The 21,262-nt window shown below is 43.0% G+C and overlaps 1 protein-coding gene across 2 annotated transcripts; it reads left to right on the top strand.

Moving 5' to 3' along the window:
• On the top strand, positions 1-20,762 carry akap11 (A kinase (PRKA) anchor protein 11). Of its 2 annotated transcripts, XM_036540353.1 has the most exons (12): positions 1-52; positions 4,401-4,500; positions 5,139-5,249; positions 6,122-6,175; positions 6,392-6,523; positions 7,463-7,718; positions 8,702-13,178; positions 13,762-13,917; positions 15,168-15,251; positions 16,568-16,614; positions 17,098-17,258; positions 17,958-20,762. In XM_036540353.1, the coding sequence occupies exons 2-12, from the start codon at positions 4,438-4,440 to the stop codon at positions 18,111-18,113; spliced, it is 5,697 nt and encodes a 1,898-aa protein (XP_036396246.1). In that variant the 5' UTR covers positions 1-52; positions 4,401-4,437; the 3' UTR covers positions 18,114-20,762. The 2 variants fall into 2 exon arrangements, with proteins under 2 accessions (XP_036396246.1, XP_036396247.1); XM_036540354.1 differs by lacking the exon at positions 15,168-15,251.
• Positions 20,763-21,262: the final 500 nt, after the last annotated feature.

Here is a 21,262-nt window from a genome sequence, read left to right as displayed (position 1 = left end):
TCTTGTTTTGTAAAATGAACTGAGGGAGCAGCTGCGGGTCTGACAGTAAACGGTGAGAATAATCATAGATCAACCAGTGGATGCTGTAGGGTTTTAAGGACGCTAGTTTGTGACGTGTGACGGATTACTACGGTACAGATTTTGTTGAAGATAGCAAGCTGTTCAGCTAGCTACGATGGTTTGCAGTAGCTGTTAGTTGAAGAAAAGAAATATTCATGAGTGCTATCTTCAGCGATATCAGGGCCGCGGCCCTGAGAATGTGAAACACTCAAGGTATACCTAGCTAGCTGCCTCCACAGACAGACAGTAATATTCTTCTCATTCATTTCTCATTGGAAGTCACCAGCTATCCGTTAGCGAGAGGTCTAAAATATAATGACATTTTCGTGGTTGCAGTACTAAGAAAAAATAAACAATCAGCTTTCTGGTCAATTAATTTTCGCTGATAAATAAGGATGCGTCACCGTGTGGTTCACTATAGAACTGATCGATTTTTTGCTAGCAGATTATCATTGCGAGGTATCAGCTGTTATTGCCTTGTATAATTCCCATGGTGAAGATATGTTTTTTTTTTTTTTTAATGTAACGTTATACAGGTATACACTGGATGTTGTCATCTAGCTGGATAGCTACCGTTTGTGTTCATTAACTGGCCTTCTATTTGATAAAGCTGTTGTTAGTTTGTTTTTAATAATATGCCATTAGTTGACCTGTTACATATTAGCCATTTCGTCTAAGCTATATCTACATGCAAAAGGGGTAATACTGTGATGCAAACATTAGTTAGCTAATCGTTTGAGGCGTTGGAGTTTTCGGGAGAAAGGATGTTCTTTGGGTTTAATAAGCTGTTTATGAGCTCTTAAAAGACAGCTGTTTGGTACCTGGGCATTTACCTGCTCTAGATAACTAGTAATGCTGTACAGCAACCTAAATGCATACGAGTCACCGTTATTACTAAACCTTGAGAAAGGAAAGCCTATAACAAGATGCTCACTATCCCTGCAGGGTTAGTGTGCAGCTACACCAACAAATTGTGTAGAATGTTTCTTACCTTGGATTTTTTCCCCTTTTTTTTGTGAATTTGAAATGCTGTTTATCATGTGGACTGCGTCATCAGTGTGGTCATCTTTAACCCGTAGTAGGCCTATGTAATGTGTCAGGTAATGGAAAATACAATTCTGATAAAATATTCTGCTTTTAAGGTGTAATGTTACCCCCTTATTTTAGCATGTCACACTTTAGACACAAATGGACACTTGTGTATTCTGAAAAGAGTACTGTCTTACCTGTTTTATTAGTCTGCTTACCTTAAAAGACACCTTTGTGTCATTAATTTGTCAATCTGTCTCCCACACCTACAGTATATGATAGATGCTCGTCTTGCATTATAACAGAGTCTTGACTTAATTGTAGGCCTTTAACTGGAACTTGCTGTATAAGCATGCATGCAGATGTGGGTAATCACTTAATTTCCAACTTTATGGTCCTCATTTGACACCCAAATTCTACATTACAGCAATATCCTAATTGAATATAACAAATTACAAGGCCTTGAAAGAGAGGTTTGCAAAAAAAAGTGTATGTGTCATCCAAAACTGCATTCCATAAAATTGTATTAATATTGTCAGATAGATGCACAATTACTCCATGTAGATGTACAAAAACTCCTAAGATGTACAATTACTCCTAAGCATCCCATGCATCTGCATGACCTCAGACCTTTCTGTGTCAGAAGTTTAGGTTTTTGAAATGACCGTGTGGCAGCAGTGTGCTGAGACCCCCAAACTGTGGGTCTTGAATTGAGACCAGTATTCATTCATATATTCAACAATCAGAATGTCTGCTACATAGAAAGCTATCCAGAGCAGCTATGTGCTAAGAACATGGAACATGCTGCATCTAATGAAAGCTGAAATGGGAAAGGGCAACAAGGGCGGTTCTCCGAAAGATTGAATGTAGTGTACCTTACAGGTATCATTTTACACGCAGGCCTATGTCTCCTTGGAGCTTGAATTCCTGGGTAATTGTTTAGTTGGATGTGCTAGGTGTAGCAGAGCTCAGTATGTGTGAGAGACTGCTATGGACAGTGATGTTAGCATGGAGAGTCAGTATACAAACTGGATGGGGTCCCTGTGCAAAGGACCTGGTTGTGTAGCCCAGTGAGGTTATTATGTCTTGAGAAGAATGATCTTTTGTGCTTGCGAACCACATCACTTACACAACTAAAAAGAAAGAAGCTAGCCCTCAAGCATTATCAATGACTGCTTGGTACATCCAACCAAACATGTACCTCAGGGCATGTTTTCTCATAGAACGTTCGTTGTAACAGCTTCGCAAAGCTGGGTGACTGAGTAAACAGTAGTGAAACATGGGACCAGCGTGAATGGGAATGACCCTTGAAACACAACGCGTCCCATCGGTTCATTCTGTGTTGAGGTTTAGAGTGCAGACCACTACTTTACTGAGGTTAGGCTGTAATGAGTGGCTTTGTTGTTCTGGAAAAAAACAAAGCCCTGAAGACCACTTAAATGAACACAGGAGGCCTTCCGACACATATGGAAACAAGCCTTATTGTTCACATGCAAGAGACACATATCAGCTAGTCTGTCTAGACTGCAGCTGACCTTCGAAGCTGCTTTGAACACCATTCAAAGTGCAGCTCTAATTTCTTGGGAAACTGTCTAAATTTTGTAAATATTTTGACGTCTTCAGCCCCTTTGTTGCTCTCTGCCAATGGCTGTATTTTATCAAATGCTGCTTGGGTCCCCCCTCGTCTGCCTTTTGATCATAAAAGCTGGTCTGTCTGTCTTAGTTCCTTACGGTAAAGGATTAGCGCTGTGGCCGTTTGTCTGTTGTACACTGATTTTGGAAATTGGTTTTGGAAAATGTTTCCCTTTACAGTTGTGGGGGGTGATGGTTAGATCCCTGGACTTGTAGCTTGTGACCAGCTGCACAAAGAAGTCCCTTGATAACCATAAGAAGAGAATGTACTAGAAGCACTCTGTGTCACCCTGGGCGAGGCCACATAATAAGAGTTTTGCAATCAGTTCTTTCAGCCTCTCATTAAGATATGTTTTGATAATTTGAATCTTAACAAGAGGCTGAAAGGATTGATAGCACAACCCCTTATTAATGATCTATTCCTAATTATTTATCTAGCCTGTTAGTTTGTAAGCAAAAGAAGCCTAATCACCCAGGTCACTTCTGTAAATGTCATCTTTTTTTGGTCAACATTCTAGCTGATTACAGTAGGCTTGAGAGTCTCACACTTGTGGTACAGGCACTTCTTATAAGTGACGTGCTTACTGGGCCTTGAGCAGAAGGATTACTGTAACTGCATAGCCCTGAGACGTGGAGTGTGAAAAGGGCCGCTTTCCTGCAAACCTCCTCATGGTCTCGTCTCTGGCTTTTGCTGAGGGTGGCTCAACAGCAACACAGACCCCTCGTTTCAATGAAGGTGTGCAGTGAGACTTTTGCAGAGAATGCTGCAGTCAGTAACCTCATGCATACAGCTGTAGTGGACCCAGCTACATGCTCACCCCTGTATTTTACCTCCCACGTTTATGACCTAAGTGCCCCCGAGTTGGTTTTCTGGAAACTTGGTGCGGGTCCCGAAGCAGCTAGTTTTCTATGTATATGACATTTTCCACCTTGTGCAACATTATGATCTCAGTGTTCATATCTCGTTATGGCCAGATAAGATCACACAAAGGAAAGTCAGCAACAGGTTTTGCTTCTTCCCCTTTCAACGTTTTTCACATGTCAGTGCAGCTGAGCATTCTCATTTGTTTCCATATCCCGTTCTCACGGTGATGTGACCAGGATCAGATCTGTTAGATTAGATACGGGCACAGCTGTATGGATGCCTGGAGATAACATCTAAAGGCCAGAGTCTCAGAATAGTGATGTGATAGACCTCACAGCTCTGACTTTTTGAACTTTGTTATGACTCACCTCTAAGATTAACCATGCTATGTTTGACTTATCAAGAATTGAAAATAACAATTTCAGTGTACCTGAATTAAATATATTTTGCATGTATCTCATTTTTCTGAAGGACTGAGGTTCATCCACCATCCTTAGCCAAACATTCTGGTTGTGAGGTACTTTACAGTATTCTAACTGGTCAGCCTTCCATTAGTGTAAGGCCCAGATTCTGTTGTACCACAGTGAACTTTGTCCTTTTGTTTTATTGTTTGACTGAGATATGTCTTTTTTTTCCCTTATTGGTTCCTTGCTCAGCATCGTGTCTGTTTTGTTCAATGAGATGCATAATGCTGTGTAAAATGTAAAATTGAATCTATTGTTTCAGTGCTCAGAAGCACATTCCTATTAAACTGAATCTGAGCCTCATTTCTCAGTATGGTTGTGTTCACCTCTGGTTTCTGGACCACCTTCAGGTGAGTGGCCAGCATCCCACCCGTGCCCTGCCCTGCCATGGATGCCTTTGCACGAATCCGGGGGGTCCCACTCAAGGCCCGGGGCTCCATCAGGAAAGAGGTCAGCCCTGCTGTGCCATCTATAGCGCATCTCCTTACATTTTTCCACTGTCAGTTTTCACCTCCATTATACATGTACACATTGAACATGAAAGAAACCTGTATCTCTGGTTTAAAATAACAGGCCGATAGCTGGTTCATTGGCTTCAGTATTGTCATTTAATTGTTATTTTACATTTTGTTGTGCATCTGACTAAATTTGACTGGGTTTTAAAAATATGTGGTACAACAAAAACCAGGGTTTATCAAGTACACAAGTGCACCTGTGGTTGATTCTGAAAGCCAAATGTCAATGTTTATGTCAAAACCCACATAATACCCCCTACATTTTTCAGAATTGAATGAGGGGTGAATATTTGGAACAGAAGACTAATTGAAATTAAAAGCATGTTGAGATGTGGGCCTTGATTTCTAAATATTGTGTTTATGTTGCCCTTTTTATATTTGAGTTTTTTACTTTATTTTATTTTATTGGCTTGTGTCACTCGAGTTTTTCAGAAATTTAAACAATTTCTGGGTCATCCTGTGTTGTGTTAACTGTTATCAGATTAAGGCTTGGGCATGAATTCTAAGGAACCTGTGGGTTACTTTTCACTTGTGTCAAAAGTTAAGTAACCTGTCCTTGCTTCCTCTGGTCAGTCTCTGAGTGAGAGCCCTGCTCTATGTCTGAGGACCCTGGCGAGGAGCAGGAGGGAGCTGTGTAATGTGGTGTTGGAGGTCCAGGCCAGAGACCCAGCATGTCAGGCTGAGGTGTGTATCAGTCACATTTCACCATAAGTCACACACCAAATCATCAATCAGTCAGTACAGTCTGTTGTTGGATAAAGGGCCAAACATGGGGTATATTCATCCGTTTTTAATGACTTTTTTAAATGTTACATTTACATTTTCACTCTGCCAGTGAAGATACGGTTGATATTTTTATAACACTTCACTTTTTTACAATTTACAACTGAAGGGAAAGATTTTTCAAATCAGTGATTATTTCAGATAGCATAATTTTTCTATTGCCATAGTTGCAGCTATGGTAGTTTAATTATGCTCCTCACGTGCAGGTATTCTGCAACCAATTTTGGTGTGTGTGTGTGTGTGTGTGGGTCTTTGTATGTTTATGTGGTGAGGGGGTGGGGGTAATATTTACAGTGACAGGCCACAAGCCTGTTGTGTGGCGCTTCCTGTTGAAGCAGGAGGCCACAGCCTGGTGTATATGTGGCTCATAGCACAGGTGTATGTTTGACCTGTTTACAGCCTCGCAATTTATTCTGAAAGTCACATTTCAACCTGCTAACGGTACATTGGTGGTAATTGAGAGCAACTTCAGAGAAACTCATATGCAACCGATATACACTACCTGACCACAATCGCAGACCATAGTCATTTGTAACTTATAACCAGCTCAGGTTCTTTCCGTCTACAGCAAATACACCTGATTAACAGTAATCTGTAATCTGTTCAGTCAAAGTGATATTCTGTAAGCCATAGGCACAGCAGTGCTCTAACTTTGTAGTGTTTTTCCAACTGAATGTGTGACAACATATAGTGTTCAGATATTACAGTTTCTGGTTTGAGATTGCTGTTTCCACAAAATGTTGTTCTCAAAGCATCTTCTTTTCCCCCTTTAGATTCAGTTTGTATGTTTACCCAGTCAGTCTGAAGGAGACGATTTCACACTACAGGTAGGGGCTTCTCCTAAAGCTCAGCACAGTTTCAAATGTTACGTTTTACATTTTAGTATTGTGAAAATGGATGTGCAAGGTCTGTGTTAAAATCATTAGGACACTATACAGCAGGTCTACTTCATGACTGTTATGTTTTGCACAAATTATAAGCATTCAGTAAAGCAAAGTTGTAGTGTGATTAAAGATACTTCACCATGACACACACACACACAGGCCCTGCCATCTGTTCCTGTTGACCTGTTGGAGTTGCTGAGGTCACTACATGTCCATAGTCTCAAGGACGAAGAGGTGCTGCTGCTCAAAGACTCCAAGAGATTCCTAGAAAAGAAAGACAGTATTCCCCAGGTAAGCATTAGAAAGAAAGATGTTTATTCATTTTAACCACAATACATTCTCTTGTGGTTATTTTTCTCAGTTTCTGATTGCCTCATTGTTTGCCATAGCTGTCAGATCATGTGTCCTTCATAGTTGTTTTTGTCTGTTTTTTGTAGTTTTTCCGTAGCAGTGTGGTACTGAATGTCTGTGTGTGATAGTCAGAATAAGCAGAGTTCGGCTCTGTGGTAAGACAGAAGTGGCGTTAAGCTATGTTACATCCTGAGCCTACAACATATTGAACCACTAAAGTGATTGTAGACATAACAAGGAATTACTTATACGTTATCCTTCATCACATTAATTAAAAACAAGCTGTGTGAATTTATAAAGTCCAGATTGTCAGTTGGGTCACTTCCAGGTATGAGATTCTGCAGGATGCAGGCAAAATTTCGAAGTTTTTTTTTTTTCTCTCTAAATGGGCTTTATGTCATACAACTGTATGGGCAACAGCAATGATCCAATAGGACACACTACGATCTCTGGTTTTGGAACTTACACAAGCGTTTGAATAACAGGCTTATTCCCCACACAGATCTACCCTGCGTGAGGGATTCTCCCCTCAAGTGTCAGAACCTGAGTGAATATGGAGTTGCCCATAATATAAGACAGATATGCACAGGTAGTCCTGGGGAGTATTCAGTTGCCTCAATTTGCATTCACCTGACTGGTCCTACAGAGGAGCTGTGCTCTTTCTCACAGATGAGTGCAGAGAGACCCACATGATAGGAATGTGTCGGGTAGGTTTAAGGAGAACGTCTCTCCTGTTCAGGAGAGCTTGTCTTTAGCCTTTTATGTAATTTGCCATCCAGTCACACACATCACCTTTCATTTCTTTCATTCCCCTTTTCACCTTCAAATTGATTGACTAGGGTTGCCATTCTGAGCATTGGTTGTCTCCCTTTGCCCCAGGCTACCTGGTCGAAAGCCATCTGTATACTGCGACACTCCCACGTTAGCCCGAGCGACACCACTGCCATGCTGGATCTGCTGAGCCGCTACATGGCCGGGTTCAGATACGCCCTGGAGCTGCAGTCTCTGCAGAAATCTGTGCCAGACGCCTGCCAGGCTGAGGACGATGACACCAACCAGTCCGTCTCCTCCATCGAGGATGACTTTGTCACTGCTTTGGAGCACCTGGAAGAAGAGGAGGTGGCTGATAACCCGTGTAGGTGGCTTGTTGAATCCTTCTTAAACGAATTCCATCATGATTTGTGTTAAAATGTCAAAAATCAGGTTGCTTCTTTGTCACCTGAGTAATTCACAGATGTATATAGTGTGAATATAGGTATAAAAAGTATGTTTTAATTGTTTTCCCTTTATGTTTTAGTTGCACAGTAAAATACACTTTCAGTATTCAAAAATGCCAGTTCACTTACACATACCAAGTTCTTACCTTCTGTCAGTTAGTAGATACACTTCCAAGAACACAGTAATACGGCCATACAGTAGAAGCCAAGTTACACTAAATTTGGGCAACATTAGTTCACTCAAACAGGACAGGCACTATTCCAAAGCAAATCTACCCAGTGTTTCTTAAATTCTTGTGTGTAATTTGGTCCTGTGGTTTTTCATCTGAACAGAACGTTGTCTGTTTTTATTGAATTAATGTCATGTATCTTCAATGTTGTGAATCCCGCAAGACTGTTTTTATTTTATTTACATAACAATCTAGAGTAATAGTAATATTTGTTTCAAGTAGGTCTTCACTTAAAACGGCCCGAGATTAATTATATCAAATTTTGATTATTTAATGTACTGCTATAATGTGCTTGCAGCACACCATTGCATTTTGTCCTAAAAAGAGTTTGGCGTGGCTTCCTCTTCCTGTTACCACTGCTAGATGGCAGTGAAAGATTTATTTTCTCACTCCATAATAAATCTGTTCAACAGTAGGTTTTACACCTTTGTCATTTTGTAAGCTACAAATAATATGGTTTGTAAGTATTTCGATGGATTTAAGGATCAGATATGATCGTGCACTTTTATAGTTTTTCTAAAATGCGCATCACATACATTCACAAGTAAAATTATTTAGATGTGCTTATTTGCTGTGTGTCAATATTGAATGATATCATACATTTATGTGCTTAATAAGTACTTATTAAAGTGTGAATCCCTTTGTAATTGAAATACATCTCTTATTCGTAGTCACTGGTCCCTTCAACCAGCGGAACCAGCGTGATGTGGCCTCCCAGACTGTTCGCTCCCACCGCAGAAAGAAGTCAGGCTCTCGGATCATCATCAGTTCAGTTGCCAAGGGGTCCTCAACTAAGCAGGCTTCCGGTCCTGAGGTGTCAGTATCAGTCCAAAGCTCGGCACCAGCATGGTCCTCACGACAAGGGAGCCAGTGGAGCTTCTTCACCCCGAACAGTCCTCCGAAAGGCCGTGTTACCTCTGCCACCCTGACTGAATCGGAGGAGTCTGACTGCTCAAGCCCCAGTCCCATCATCTTCCTGGATGAAGTAGGCTATCAGAAGAGTCTTAAAGCAAAACTGGACATTCCAAAAATTCCTGTTCTTAAAGATGGCGTGGAAGATTCTGATTCAGAAGTGAGTGAGTTCTTTGACAGCTTTGATCAATTTGATGACCTTGACCAAGCCCTGGAGAGCACAAATGAACCACCAAAGGAGCTGGCCTCCACCGGTCAGACACAAAAAAAGAAGTTCTCAGAGGACTGCGACTCAAAATTTGTGTCTCGCGACTCTTCTGCTAGAGCCATGAACCCCCACAGGTTTGACCACCCGGTCCTTCCTGCCAATATCAAGAAACCCACTCCACTCAAACCAGGATCACCGTATAGTGTCCTCCCCGATGTTCCTGATTCTCCACGGCTGGTAAGGACGTCCTGCGAGGAAAGCGGGGCGCTCTTCAGTCCAGTTCGATCATCGGCTTTTAGTCCTTTGGGAGACGGTCCCAACCTTGAGTATTTTTGGAGGCCCGATGGCGACGGCTCAGAACTGCGCAAACCTCAGGACCTCTGTGCCCTCTACAAAACGTACTCTGATTTTGCAAACAACATGTCAAAAGAGATCCTCAGTTCAGTCTGTGGGTATTCGTCTCCCACTGACATGAACGTCAATAAGAACCTGAGTTGCGTTTGTCATAAAGAATTTACAAACAGTAGCGGGCACCTGATGAAACTGTCTGACATTCAGGAGACAGTTACTATATCCAAGTCTCAAAAATCCCAAACACTAAAAGAAGGAATACAGAGGTTTGCCACAGACTTAGTGGAAATGAGCCTTGGGAGTGCCTTCAGAGATCTCCAGAAAGGTGTGGCCTCTTGTACCACTACACTTTGCCATCTAGCTGCCAGGCTAACCTCATCAGTGTTTCAAATGGCGTTCCATGAGATAGGCATGAGGCATGCGTATGTATTAAAAGAACGTGCTATAAATGGCTTGGCAAGCTTCCTTGTTGGGGAGGCAGTGTCTGGAGCACTGAAAGAATTCCACTTTGTGAAAAAACAGATTTTCAACAACACAGTCACCAGGTTTGCTGCAGATCTTGCGGAGGAGCTGGTGTTCGAAGGCATCATGGAAGTTTGCCAGTTCTCACACCCTTCTACACCCATGACCCCGAGTGACTGGTCCTTTGAACAAGAGGAGGAGGTAGTTTGTTCTTATGCCTCTGATCTCTCGGAATCTGTACTCCAAGAGGCTTTCATTGAGCTGTCTCAGGCAGATGTGACCTTCACAACACAGGCAGCTATCAGTGTGTCTCTGGACAATATCCACTACGTCAGTGCTGAGGACACCACTCAGACCACAAGGACTTGCAACACTGCCACAAGTTATCTTGGGTTACCATGCACTGCTGAGCCGGTCCATTCTGAGGCAGAAAACAGCTGCACTGTGGAAAAGGCTTTGTTCTGCATGTCGGGGATTGCCAGCTGCATTCCGGTACCTGTGGCAGGGAAAGGTATCTCTCAGTTCCAGAACTCAGTAGATACTTGTCACTACAAATCCAGTATTTGTCATACATCACAAACTAGTCCTAAGAAAAGTAGCTCTTCTGAACAAAGTCAAGTGATGACATCGGCTTCAGACACATCTGCAACAGTGCAAGCAAATATTATGCCACCTGTTGCTCGTAGCAGAGGCGTCCATGGTGAGAAGTATATTCTTGGAGCTGCGGCAGACTTCATGCCTGATGAGAATGTTTCAGATGCCCCATCTTCTGAAAAGACTCAGAACTTCTCTGGAAGCATAGTGGACACACTCGTGAATGAATCTTACAAGGTCATGACTGGCTCCAACATGAAAAATACAGTGGAGGGCTGTGCTGGCTATGAGAAGAAGAAAATAGGAAATAGCATCTCCTCATCAGGTCGAGAATGCACGTCAAAGCGCACATCTGTGGAAGGGAATTCAGTAAGGTCAACACCGACTGGTCCTGAACCTCCATCTGAGAAAAAGCCAGAAACGCATTTTGAATTACAGGACCCAGCGTGGCAACGGTTAGTATCTGAGGATAAGTGTACCAAGCAAAAAGACTCTGCCTATCTGAGAAAGCGAACTGAACAGACTTCCCTCTCATTCACAAAGCCCCCTTGTAATTCGGGGTCAAAGAGCCCAGGTGCTGACAAGTTTGAATCAGACTGCAGGAATGTGTGCCTGGTGAGGGAACGGACCCCTGTGGTGCATCTCCCGCCGATGAAGGATACTTTAGAGGTGCCGAGTTTTGAAGCAGTCAGCCGTGACTGCAGAAAGATAGTTCCGGAAGAGATGCTGAGCAGCACTGGGAGGAAATGTAGTGGAACCCCTGGCACTCCACCACCCACCCCTCAGCAGCCCCTCCCAGTGTCCCAGGAGAAACAATTCAAACAATTCTCCAAGAAGCTCAAAGGCAAGCTCGCTAAGGAGTTCTCTCCTGCCACGCCTCCGTCCACCCCACACTACCAGTCTGCCGGCGGCCTCGCTGAAACTCATGCTGACTCTGACAAGGCAGACTTCATGCTGAAGCTCATGAGGTCTCTCTCTGATGAAGCAGGTAGCAACGAGGACGATCAAGATAGTCAAGAAGATGGCTCCGGATCTGGAATGGCAGCCAGAGACTGCCACACGGAACTAAACCTGCCATTAGAAACTGAACAAAAAATGATAGAGAAGGGAGCTCTCTGTTATGCTGGCCGCTTAGCAAGCCACATTGTGTCCATGGCAACTGAGATGGACACACTAGGTTTGGAAGATGGACTGAAGGTAGAGGATAGGGAAAGCAAAGGTGGCCCTCCTATGCGCAGTGCACAGTTTTCAGAACAGACGTTAAACTCATTGTGGACATATGCTGGGGAAATAGCCGGAGAGGTCATCAGTGATGTAAAGAAAATGATTGGTTCAAGTCAGTGCAAACACAAAGCCGAGAAGAGAGGAGAGGATGTGGACGCTGTCTGTCATCAGCACAGTGACTGTAGGTGGACCAGCATGGCCGACCAGTGGTCCAGCAATCTCCTGGCTTCAGTCCTTAGCATCCAGAGCTCTGGGTCAAGTGGTCTCTCCTCTGAATACCCCAGCTGTGAGAGTGTGACAGATGAATATGCTGGATACCTAATCAGGGTTCTGAAGAGAGAAGGGGGACATCGGGAGCTCATTTTGGATCAATATGCCAGCCGACTCGCCTATCGTTCCATTAGATCAGGACTGGCACAGGCTGCAAGGAGGATCAAGCAGAGGTCTAACTTGAGGCTTGACTCTTTCAGGAGGTTGCATCACGATGAAACCTGTGAGAATTATGGGGGCAGTATAGCACAGACAACCTCTGAGGAAGATGTTGGGAATGTAAGCTCTTCTTTGGAGGCTGTTCACTGTACTTGCCAGGAGACTAAAAGTTTGAGTAAGAGGGAGTACGTGGAACTTGTTACATTTGCAGAGTCTTTAGCGTATAACATTGTGTGCGATGTCACAAGAAAATTGAAATTTTCATCAGTTCGCCTGCCTAAGTCCCTGACTGATTCCTGTCTGTACAGAAAGCCCAAGGTAGAAGATGTGCCCAAGAACCTCAGCAAAAGCACATGTTCGTGCTCCTCACTGCCTTACACAGAGAAACACAAACAGTACCACAGCACCAGCAGCCTAAATGACGGGAACCGCAGTGATGGTGTCATGCAAGTCATTGAGCACTATGCCAGGAAGATTGTTGATGACACTTTGGAGATGACATTAGTATCAGCAGGCCATTGGGCTTTAGATGATGCAAGGAGGATGGACCGAAATTCACACACTGAAAAGTTGTCGGAAGTAGCATTAAGGTCTGGCTTAGCTGATAAAACCTGTCGCTATTGTGTGATTAGGGAGCGTCCATTTTGCAGTAATGCATGTGAGCACAACTTCCAGGAAATTCACAGGAAGAGGAGGTGGGATTGTGAAGCAATGGCTGACAGCTGCTGTAACAGGACGAGGGTATGTGGTTTTGAAATTCCCAAAATTCACATTGATTTGGAGAAGAGGGCAGCATTTGCAGAGGAAATGGTATCATCAGCGATTGAGAAAGCCAAGAGGGAGCTGAGCAACACTAGCCTGAATGCAGACAGTGGGATCGGGCATGATGGCGCAAGCTTCGCTGAGAGCCTCGCCACAGAGATCATGACATCAGCGATGTCCAATATATGCCAGACTATCAACGTCAGGTAAAACCACCACAACACGACAGAGTCTTGTAACATTCCATGACTGTCCAATAAAACAGCTCTGCAATTGCTAGAAGGGCTTTCATTATACAGTTGGATTTTGAAATTCTGTTGAGGTATTTACTGCTACACATACAATATCATAGCCGTGACAAGGTTAATGTTAATGGAAATTTTATCTGGTTCTGTGAGATTCAAGTGCAGGCCACAAACAAATTACTAAAATTCAAATGCCCTTGTTTACTTGGCTGTTTGAGTTAGAGATGTGTGACTCAACCAGAATATATTGAATATATAAGTCATTTATAGAATCCTTTGTCAAAAGCTTAATCTGACTAATTTGATTAATCTGATTCTCATGAAAGATCAGTCAGCTTTGAAATGGTTAGAACAGAGTAAGTACAACGCACCCCTACTGTATTGGTACATCTGTTGCCTAAACAAAGTTTTATCTTCCCAAACACAACCAAATAACCAAAGTTAAATGCAAGAAGCATCCCAATGTGTCAGGTCTTTGAATTGAACAGTAGAATTTTACTGTGCATTCCGCATCACTGACTGGATTGTTATGTGTTTGCCCCAGCCCTCCGGGGAGGGAAAGGACATACACATCGGAGTCCACCGTGAGCCAGCAGCTGAGCCTGAGCGCAGGGGAGGACAGCCTCGGGAGCTGGTCCAACCTCAGCTTTGAGGACGAACACCCAGACGAAAGCAGCAGCTTCCTGCACTTGAGTGACAGGTACAGGAATCGTCTGTTTTGGCAAGCGGCACCATGAGTGCCCTTCCGTCCTGGAACCCAGAAATCCAGCCTTCGTTTCCCACCTCATTCTTGACACAAGGAGCAGTGTCCTTTGGCATCTGTGAGCTGCAGTGTGTGATAAAATGTTGTGCCTTCTGTCAGGATTAAAAGTCTTGGGGTACACTGTTGATTGTTCCCCAATATCTTGCACTTGTCTACTGACAGTTCACTTGATTTTTTTCACTCTTCTCTTGTACACACCTTTTCACCAGTGTGCTGCTCTAACGTGCAATGAAGTAGACTGCTGGAGTTGTCAGACTGAATGTATTAGTCAGGAAGTTGGCCCTGTTTAGGGGGAATAGAGTGAATGTTCAAAAGGCAATTGCAATGCTTCAGTCAGCCATTTCTAATTCAGTCCTCACCATGAGAAAACTGTCATTTCTCCCAAGAGTTTACATAGCGTTCTGCATGTCGTGTCTTCATTTTCAACGTCACATTTTTATTCATCTGGAGATTTGAGAACAGAGCAGGTCAAGTTTGCCCAAGCATCAGACTGTTTTTAGTCAGTCTGATGCTTTTAAAATGGTTTTAAAATGATTGCTTTGAGCAGTTTTTTCTCGTTATGTTTGGGGGAGGGAAAATGTATGGTTTTGGAACATTTACGACCTTTTTATTTCCAAGTATAAATGTTCCTATAATTTGTCTGTTTTTTGTACGATTTGTGGAGATATTACATTACATTTCCTCTAGGCGCCAATGTTCAGTTACGTATTTTTTGCCATTTTTTGCCTCGTGCAGTCTAGTTTGTTCAAAGAAAGATATTATCCAGATAAGCGCGATGTCTGGAGTCAAGTAGCACTGGCTTTCCTCTCTGAGAATGTCAAACCTCTGTTCTTTCTCTGTCGATTCTGATGAGGGTCTGTGTTCTCAGCCGTCAACAGTTGAGTCATTCATTATTATCTCTGGAGCGAAGGGTGGGAAGTGTATCGCTGATGTTTTTTTGGCACAAGAGGGAGTCTCTTTCGAAGCTGATTCAGTCAACATCTTAGCTGATTTCACCAAACTCATAGAAACAATTTTTGTGTTTTGGACAGCATGGGCAAATAGAGATGTAAAAATATTTTCCACAGGAGTGGATGGGTAGCACTCACTCGTCGTGTGGCCATGTTGCCAGAGAAACAGGCCAGAGTGAAATCAGGCAGTGATAATGCACCATCTTGAGTCCTCCTTTTCTCTTCCCTCCCCGGCAGTAATGGGAACAGCAGTAGCTGGAGCAGTCTGGGGTTAGAGGGAGAGGTTTGCGAGGAGCACTTGTCCCTCTCCCCGTCTAACAGGTTGGTCCGTCTCAAGGGGCCAAGCTCAGCCAGCCAGCGTGGGCCCGGCCCTTCAGCTCGCAATAATTGCTGCATGATGTCAGAGCTTTGATCAGGAAGTGCAGAAATGTGTCTGTGACTGTGGCAGTGTTTTTTTTCCCTTTACCTTTTAAACGCAACCAGAAACAAGACACGTCTTTGTTGCTCTCTGCTGTGCCGTCAAAGACAAATGGAATTAGTAAATGGAATTGCTGTGTCTGTGTGCGTAGGAAGAGCTGGGGAGTGGGTTATTTATTCATTCTAGTCGCACTTTGTGAAGTCTCGACTTGGGATAAGAAAGGGCAGTCTGTGTTGCATGCTGCATGAATGAGCGATGAGGGGACACTCTCACCCTGCTTCTCACAAGGTTATGTTCCAGAGGGGAAATTAGTCATTGTGAATGCAACATAATTCATTTCATTGCCATCATAATTCACCTGGGAAGTGATGCTCAAAGAGGGTGCCAAAACAATAGAACTTTATATTCCAGAAAATGTAGATGTTGATTATATCTCTTGCCTCAGACTGTGTCAGAATGATCTGGATTTACTACTAGAGAGGTGAAAGCAAAGAGCACTCCGAGTCAGGCATGAGGTGAATTATCGTAAAATCAAATATCGCAAAATCAAAAAATAACAAAATGTTTGGCGGCCCTTAGAACATGCTACAGAATCAAATTACAATCTTATCTGACTTATGTTAAAGCTAGCTAGAATGCTATATATATTTTTCTCAAAAAAATCATGTCACTGATTACTTCAGTGAATTTTTATTTGCGTTACTTGTTCTGTACATTACTCTTCTTGAGTTCTGCTTACATTTTTGCAGCCATGTGAACTGCTTTATTATCGGCATTATTTCTTGGCAGAATATCATTTCATGATAATTTTGTGAAATATATCTTATTGTGAACTGAGTGTATTGTCTCATGCCAGCTCCGAGTAAAGATTGTGAAAAGAAATATGATAGCACTTTATTTTATGAACTTTCTTGGAGTGTTTCAGGAAGGTGTATGGTAACAGTTCAAACATAATAGGAAATATGTAAGAAACTCTGATGATACTAAACAGTAATTACTTGACATACTGCCAGTACAGCTACTAATATGTTTCGTAGTAAACTACCTGGTAACAGATCTGTTGTGAGAAACAGGCATGCTGGGAGGTGCGGTCCTGCTTTGTAGCCTTTCGCTGAATGCTCTCTTGCATGTGCATCTATTCTCGGGCTCACTCTTTGCCCTGTCGGCAGTGTCACTGTGCTGTGGCGTCCTCTCACGCGGCCCTTTTCTCACCATGCAGTGACGGTACAGAGGAGAAGGAGACGGAGACCAAGGAGGACATTGATGGTAAGGTTTTGCCTAAAAACGTCAGACGTGTATCATGTGCGTTATTAAAGGCCAGCTGACAGTTAATTACACTGGAAGGCTTCGTCCGTCCTGCATTTCACCAAATGTTGCAGTCAGTGCCTCCGTTAAGGCCCAATATTACTTTGAGCAGTTGGTGGAGAACAGAGTGGGGTGACTGAGAATGTCTAGTAGCTTTTAGTGCTGAATGGATTTTGAAGGGATTTTGCCACCCCCACATGGAACCACACTGGCATTGGTTCATACCCTCCCATCTCCCAAGATTGCCCCATTATCTCCCGACGGGCCTGTAGCTGATTTCTGTTTCCACACTGCGTCTGGCTCAGTTAGCCCAGTGAGAGCGTGGGAAACGGGCCCACGACGTAGATCTGTTGACTCAGAGATTAAGGTTGTTCTCTGTGATTAGGGTGAGCTGTGAGAGAGGGGGGATAGCGTTAGCTGCCCTGACTGTGTTTGGTCTGGCAGGGCCGCTGCGTGCCGAGGCAGGGCTGGTGGTGATCAACACGGACCTGAGGGAGCAGGCCCTGGACCCGCAGGTGAGGACGGTGCTGCAGTGGATCGCTGCCTCCCACTCCGAACTGCCTGCGGTGCAGCTGGGCCGGCCTACCGAGCAAGGGCTGCAGCAGGTGAGTGCACCTCTGTGCCCTGGAATAACACATGCATGTGCACTGGGAAAATGCACACCTGCACATTGAAAAAATAAACACCTGCACATGGGCATAATACAGTACATGCCACTACACTGGGATGACATGCACCTTTACACAGCAGTAGTGCAGACGTGCCCACTGGAAGAAATATATCCCAGAAACACTCCTATATGTGGTAATAGTCACATGGATGCTGGTATTGATCTACCATTGGAGCTCCCACCATGTGCTGGGTATTCTCAGCTATTTTTGCTGTTGGCAGCAGTATAGCATAGTGGTAAGGAGCAGGGCTTGTGACCAAAAGGTTGCTGGTTCGATTCCCCTCTGTGGCACTGCTGCTGTAACCTTGGGCAAGGTACTTAACCCAGAATTGCCTCAGTTAATATGCAGCTGTATAAATGGACTGCACATAAAAATTGTAACATGTAAGTCTGCTAAATAACACTAATGTAATGTAATAAAATATACCCCAGATGGACTCCTGTATGTGGTAATAGACAAAAGAATAGTTATTCATCTACTATTTCACCATGTGGTGGGTATTCTCAGCTATTTTTGTCATTGTCATGAAACCAGTCAGTGAAAATGTTCCCAGATCAGGCACTGCCTGCTGCCTCTCACTGAGCGAGGCATATCTGTTACTGGGCTCACCAGCTGTGACTGTTCCCCCTGCAGCTGCCGGCAGTGCTGTGGAGGGTGAGAGAGAGGGAGTGGAAGGTGGGAGAGCTCCTCCAGGCCCTCCTCAGGTACTGCGAGGAGGCGGAGCCGGAGCTGGACGGAGAGGAACCCCACCGCAAGCCCTTTTTCCAGTGGCTTCTGGAACATGCCTAGACCCCCCCCTCCCCCATCCCATGATGCTTAGCCACCGCACTGAAAAACCCTGCAGTCAAACACTAATGATCGCGTTTCTTATGATCCTCCCCATCACTGTGCGGTAATGTGCAATGTATTTTGCCAAAAGTAGAGGCCTAGTCAGTGGAATGTGTCAGTTGTCTTGTGTATTGCTTTTGCGTTGGATACACCTACCGCCACCACCTTTGGGGGGGAAGGGGGTGGGGGTCGCCGTAGACAGAGCAGCTCTCAGTGGTGCGTGTGTGCTTGGTGCTACGCCGTGACTGAAAGAGCTTCATTCTCTTTTATTTACATTGGCAGCGTACTTTTATAGTGCACATCCATACCTGTATGTGTTCGTTTGTAGGCACCTGTGCATTCCTGCTTTCACACCCTTTGCTGACATTGGACAGTAATGAGAGAACGCCCCCCAGGAGTTGACTAACTGTGTTCTGCCAGGGAATTCCCATCACTACCTTTCCTTGTGGGGTTGTCTCCACATGTTCAGGGACCAGCCCGACGTACCACTATCGCTTCCAGCATTGTTGTTTTAAGAGTTGGAGGAATTTGACAGTAGTAAAATCTATCAAACCAGCCAATGAAGCATTAAGACTGCAATTATTTGGGGGTATTCTGTTGCACATTTTTTCCAACGTAGTTGAGACGCAGATGAATGTAAGAGTGAATAATGAAGCTTGTTCAGAGGAGCTGTTTTTGGTCACTATCAGCCCAAATGCAAGGGTCTGACTCTGAAGTGTTGAAAGGAAATTTAGAAAAATGAATGGCTCAGTTAACAAACAAGTGTTTACAGGGATTGTTATTAGCAATGTAATAGCATGGAGCCCCAACACCCTAGTGTATTTATTTATGTCTGCTATGTTTGAAAGAAAATCAGAAAAGCGTTACAAAAGTTTTTGTACATTTATTTCAGGGCTTTTGCTGCAGACTTTGCCTTAATGTGGTATCAGGTAGTTGCTATTGTATAAAATAAAATTATGGTATTAACAGAGTGCAAAAATATTAACTATCTTCACAGACATAAATAAATAAATGATTAAATAAATAAATAAATAAATAAAATCTTCCCACATACTACATGTGGTTATTTGCCATATTTGGAATATTTGCCACATCCTGGAATTGTGTTTTAAACCATGTTTTCCTACAGGAAGGGCACAGTGATTCACTGATAGTGCAGAAATGAATTACTGACGCATCATCGGTCTGCCCCTTTGAACCACATAAAACAGGGCTAGCATAGCTCGTCTGATGGTCATGTATACAGCACATCTTTCAGTGGTGGGCCAGGCAAGATTTGGAATTTCTTATGACCAATTCTCTGGTTTCTCACTACCTTGTACATTACTGTCAGTTTTCCTGCACTGCTTTGGTCATGAGTGATGCACTTTTGGGATAGACTGCAAGGATATTAGGGAACTACAGTATTTCGTTTGAGAGGGCTGTGATTTTCCAAAAGCAAGGGCAGACCTCAAGCCTGTCTGTCACAAACTACACAAATGATCAAGTAACCAATGTGTCTGACATAACGTAAAAAACACTAAGGTCATGTGAAAAGCAGAATACACAAAATGCAATTGGTGAGGGATTGCCATAATTGAAAAGGTTGTTGTAGATTCCAATGCTGGAAAAGATGCTAGGAGATGAATAGACAAAGACATTTCTGTCTGTATGGTGGCTCTGCGCTAACATGGCATACCTTATTGTAACACTTATTTTTGCATGGGTACTTTCTTTTTCATGTCATAGTAATTATGCTGTGGTGGTGTCAAAGTGGTGTACTGTAATTTCAGCTGCTCATTGCCCTCATCTGTTCTCATTATTTCTGATCTGCATGGCCTGCTCCTTGTGGTCATAATGGCATTGCAAAATTAATGACATTGTTTTCTGAGGCAAAGAGCCTTAATGGGATGAGGGCACTTCTAAAGATGTGATTTAATGCAACATGATCCGTTAAACCAAAGGATATTAAAGTAGCCCATCAGTGAACCAACACTAATGCTACTACCACAGTATTTAACCCATATAGAAATGTGCAGAGGGTGAAAACAGATGGTATGTAATAAGATTGTTTCTGATTTACCTTCAAGACATTGCTGCTGGCATTTGCCTCTGGAAATTGCTTTTCAATCCACGTATTGGAGAGCAATGTAGAAATCAGAGATTGATTCATACTGTCCATGAAAGTGTGCTACGAAGGCAGCCGGAAGTTATCCAATAAAACACTCTTGGTAATAGCATTCAGGCAGGTCTCACCAAAGCGTAGACTGATACAATTTGATGAATAAGATGGCATGAAAGTCACAGACAGGGAACACACCAGTGGATCTCACAGGGCCTCTTATAAAGACAGGATGGTGCTGCATGTTTTTTTTTGGGAGAATGAATTAAAAGGAAGACAGTTGGTAGTACTGCAGTATACTGTGTGGATATGTGGATTCCTTGAATTGGCCAACTGATGTTGAAGGTTGTTCTCTTGCTGTATGTGTGAACAAGAGGTACTGTGTATGTCTTCAGCCCTCTTGTACTTAGTCACTTTACTTTGTGTACCATTTGCGTACATTCTTATCTTTCAAAAATATGACCCAATTCTATTTTGTGTTATTTAAAACTGAATGTGTAAAACTGAAATTTGACTCACTATTTAAAAAATAATTAATAAATATTTTGTTACTTGTGCAGTGTTATTCTCATCCTATCACACATTGTAGCAGGCAGACTATGTATAATGACTTCTATATTTTTCCTGCTTCTTTGTATAATCTTTTGCCAAATATGATATCTAATGATTTATCTAAGTAACAACAGTGAGTACATTACTTGTCCCTTAGTGATATTGCAGAAATAGTTTGCAGATGATAAGCTTGAAGTGGAAGCACTATATTTGTCATTGTTTTAAGCTGTGGGTAAGAATAAAGCTTTTTCATGAGTATAGAATATTTATGTGTGCGTGTGTTTTTGTTGACATTACTCACAAACGCCAGCTCCCCGCTACCCCCCAAAGGTTTAATTGTCTTTTTGGCAATTTGTTTGAAATAAATGAATTTGAATTTGAATGAATCTTAAATTAATTGCGTCGTTTATTGTGACAAAACTGATATATTAATGTTTCTGACAGTTTTGATCTGAAC

Source organism: Megalops cyprinoides, chromosome 11, assembly GCF_013368585.1.
Source record: "Megalops cyprinoides isolate fMegCyp1 chromosome 11, fMegCyp1.pri, whole genome shotgun sequence".
In the NCBI taxonomy this organism is placed as follows: domain Eukaryota; kingdom Metazoa; phylum Chordata; class Actinopteri; order Elopiformes; family Megalopidae; genus Megalops; species Megalops cyprinoides.
This window is presented reverse-complemented; position numbering and strand designations above follow the sequence as displayed.

Coding starts and splice junctions, on each gene's coding strand:
- akap11 (XM_036540353.1), top strand. CDS start 4,438: ATGGATGCCTTTGCACGAATCCGGGGGGTCCCACTCAAGGCCCGGGGC. Junction 5,250..6,121: donor ACCCAGCATGTCAGGCTGAG/GTGTGTATCAGT, acceptor TTCCCCCTTTAG/ATTCAGTTTGTATGTTTACC. Junction 16,615..17,097: donor GACCAAGGAGGACATTGATG/GTAAGGTTTTGC, acceptor TTGGTCTGGCAG/GGCCGCTGCGTGCCGAGGCA.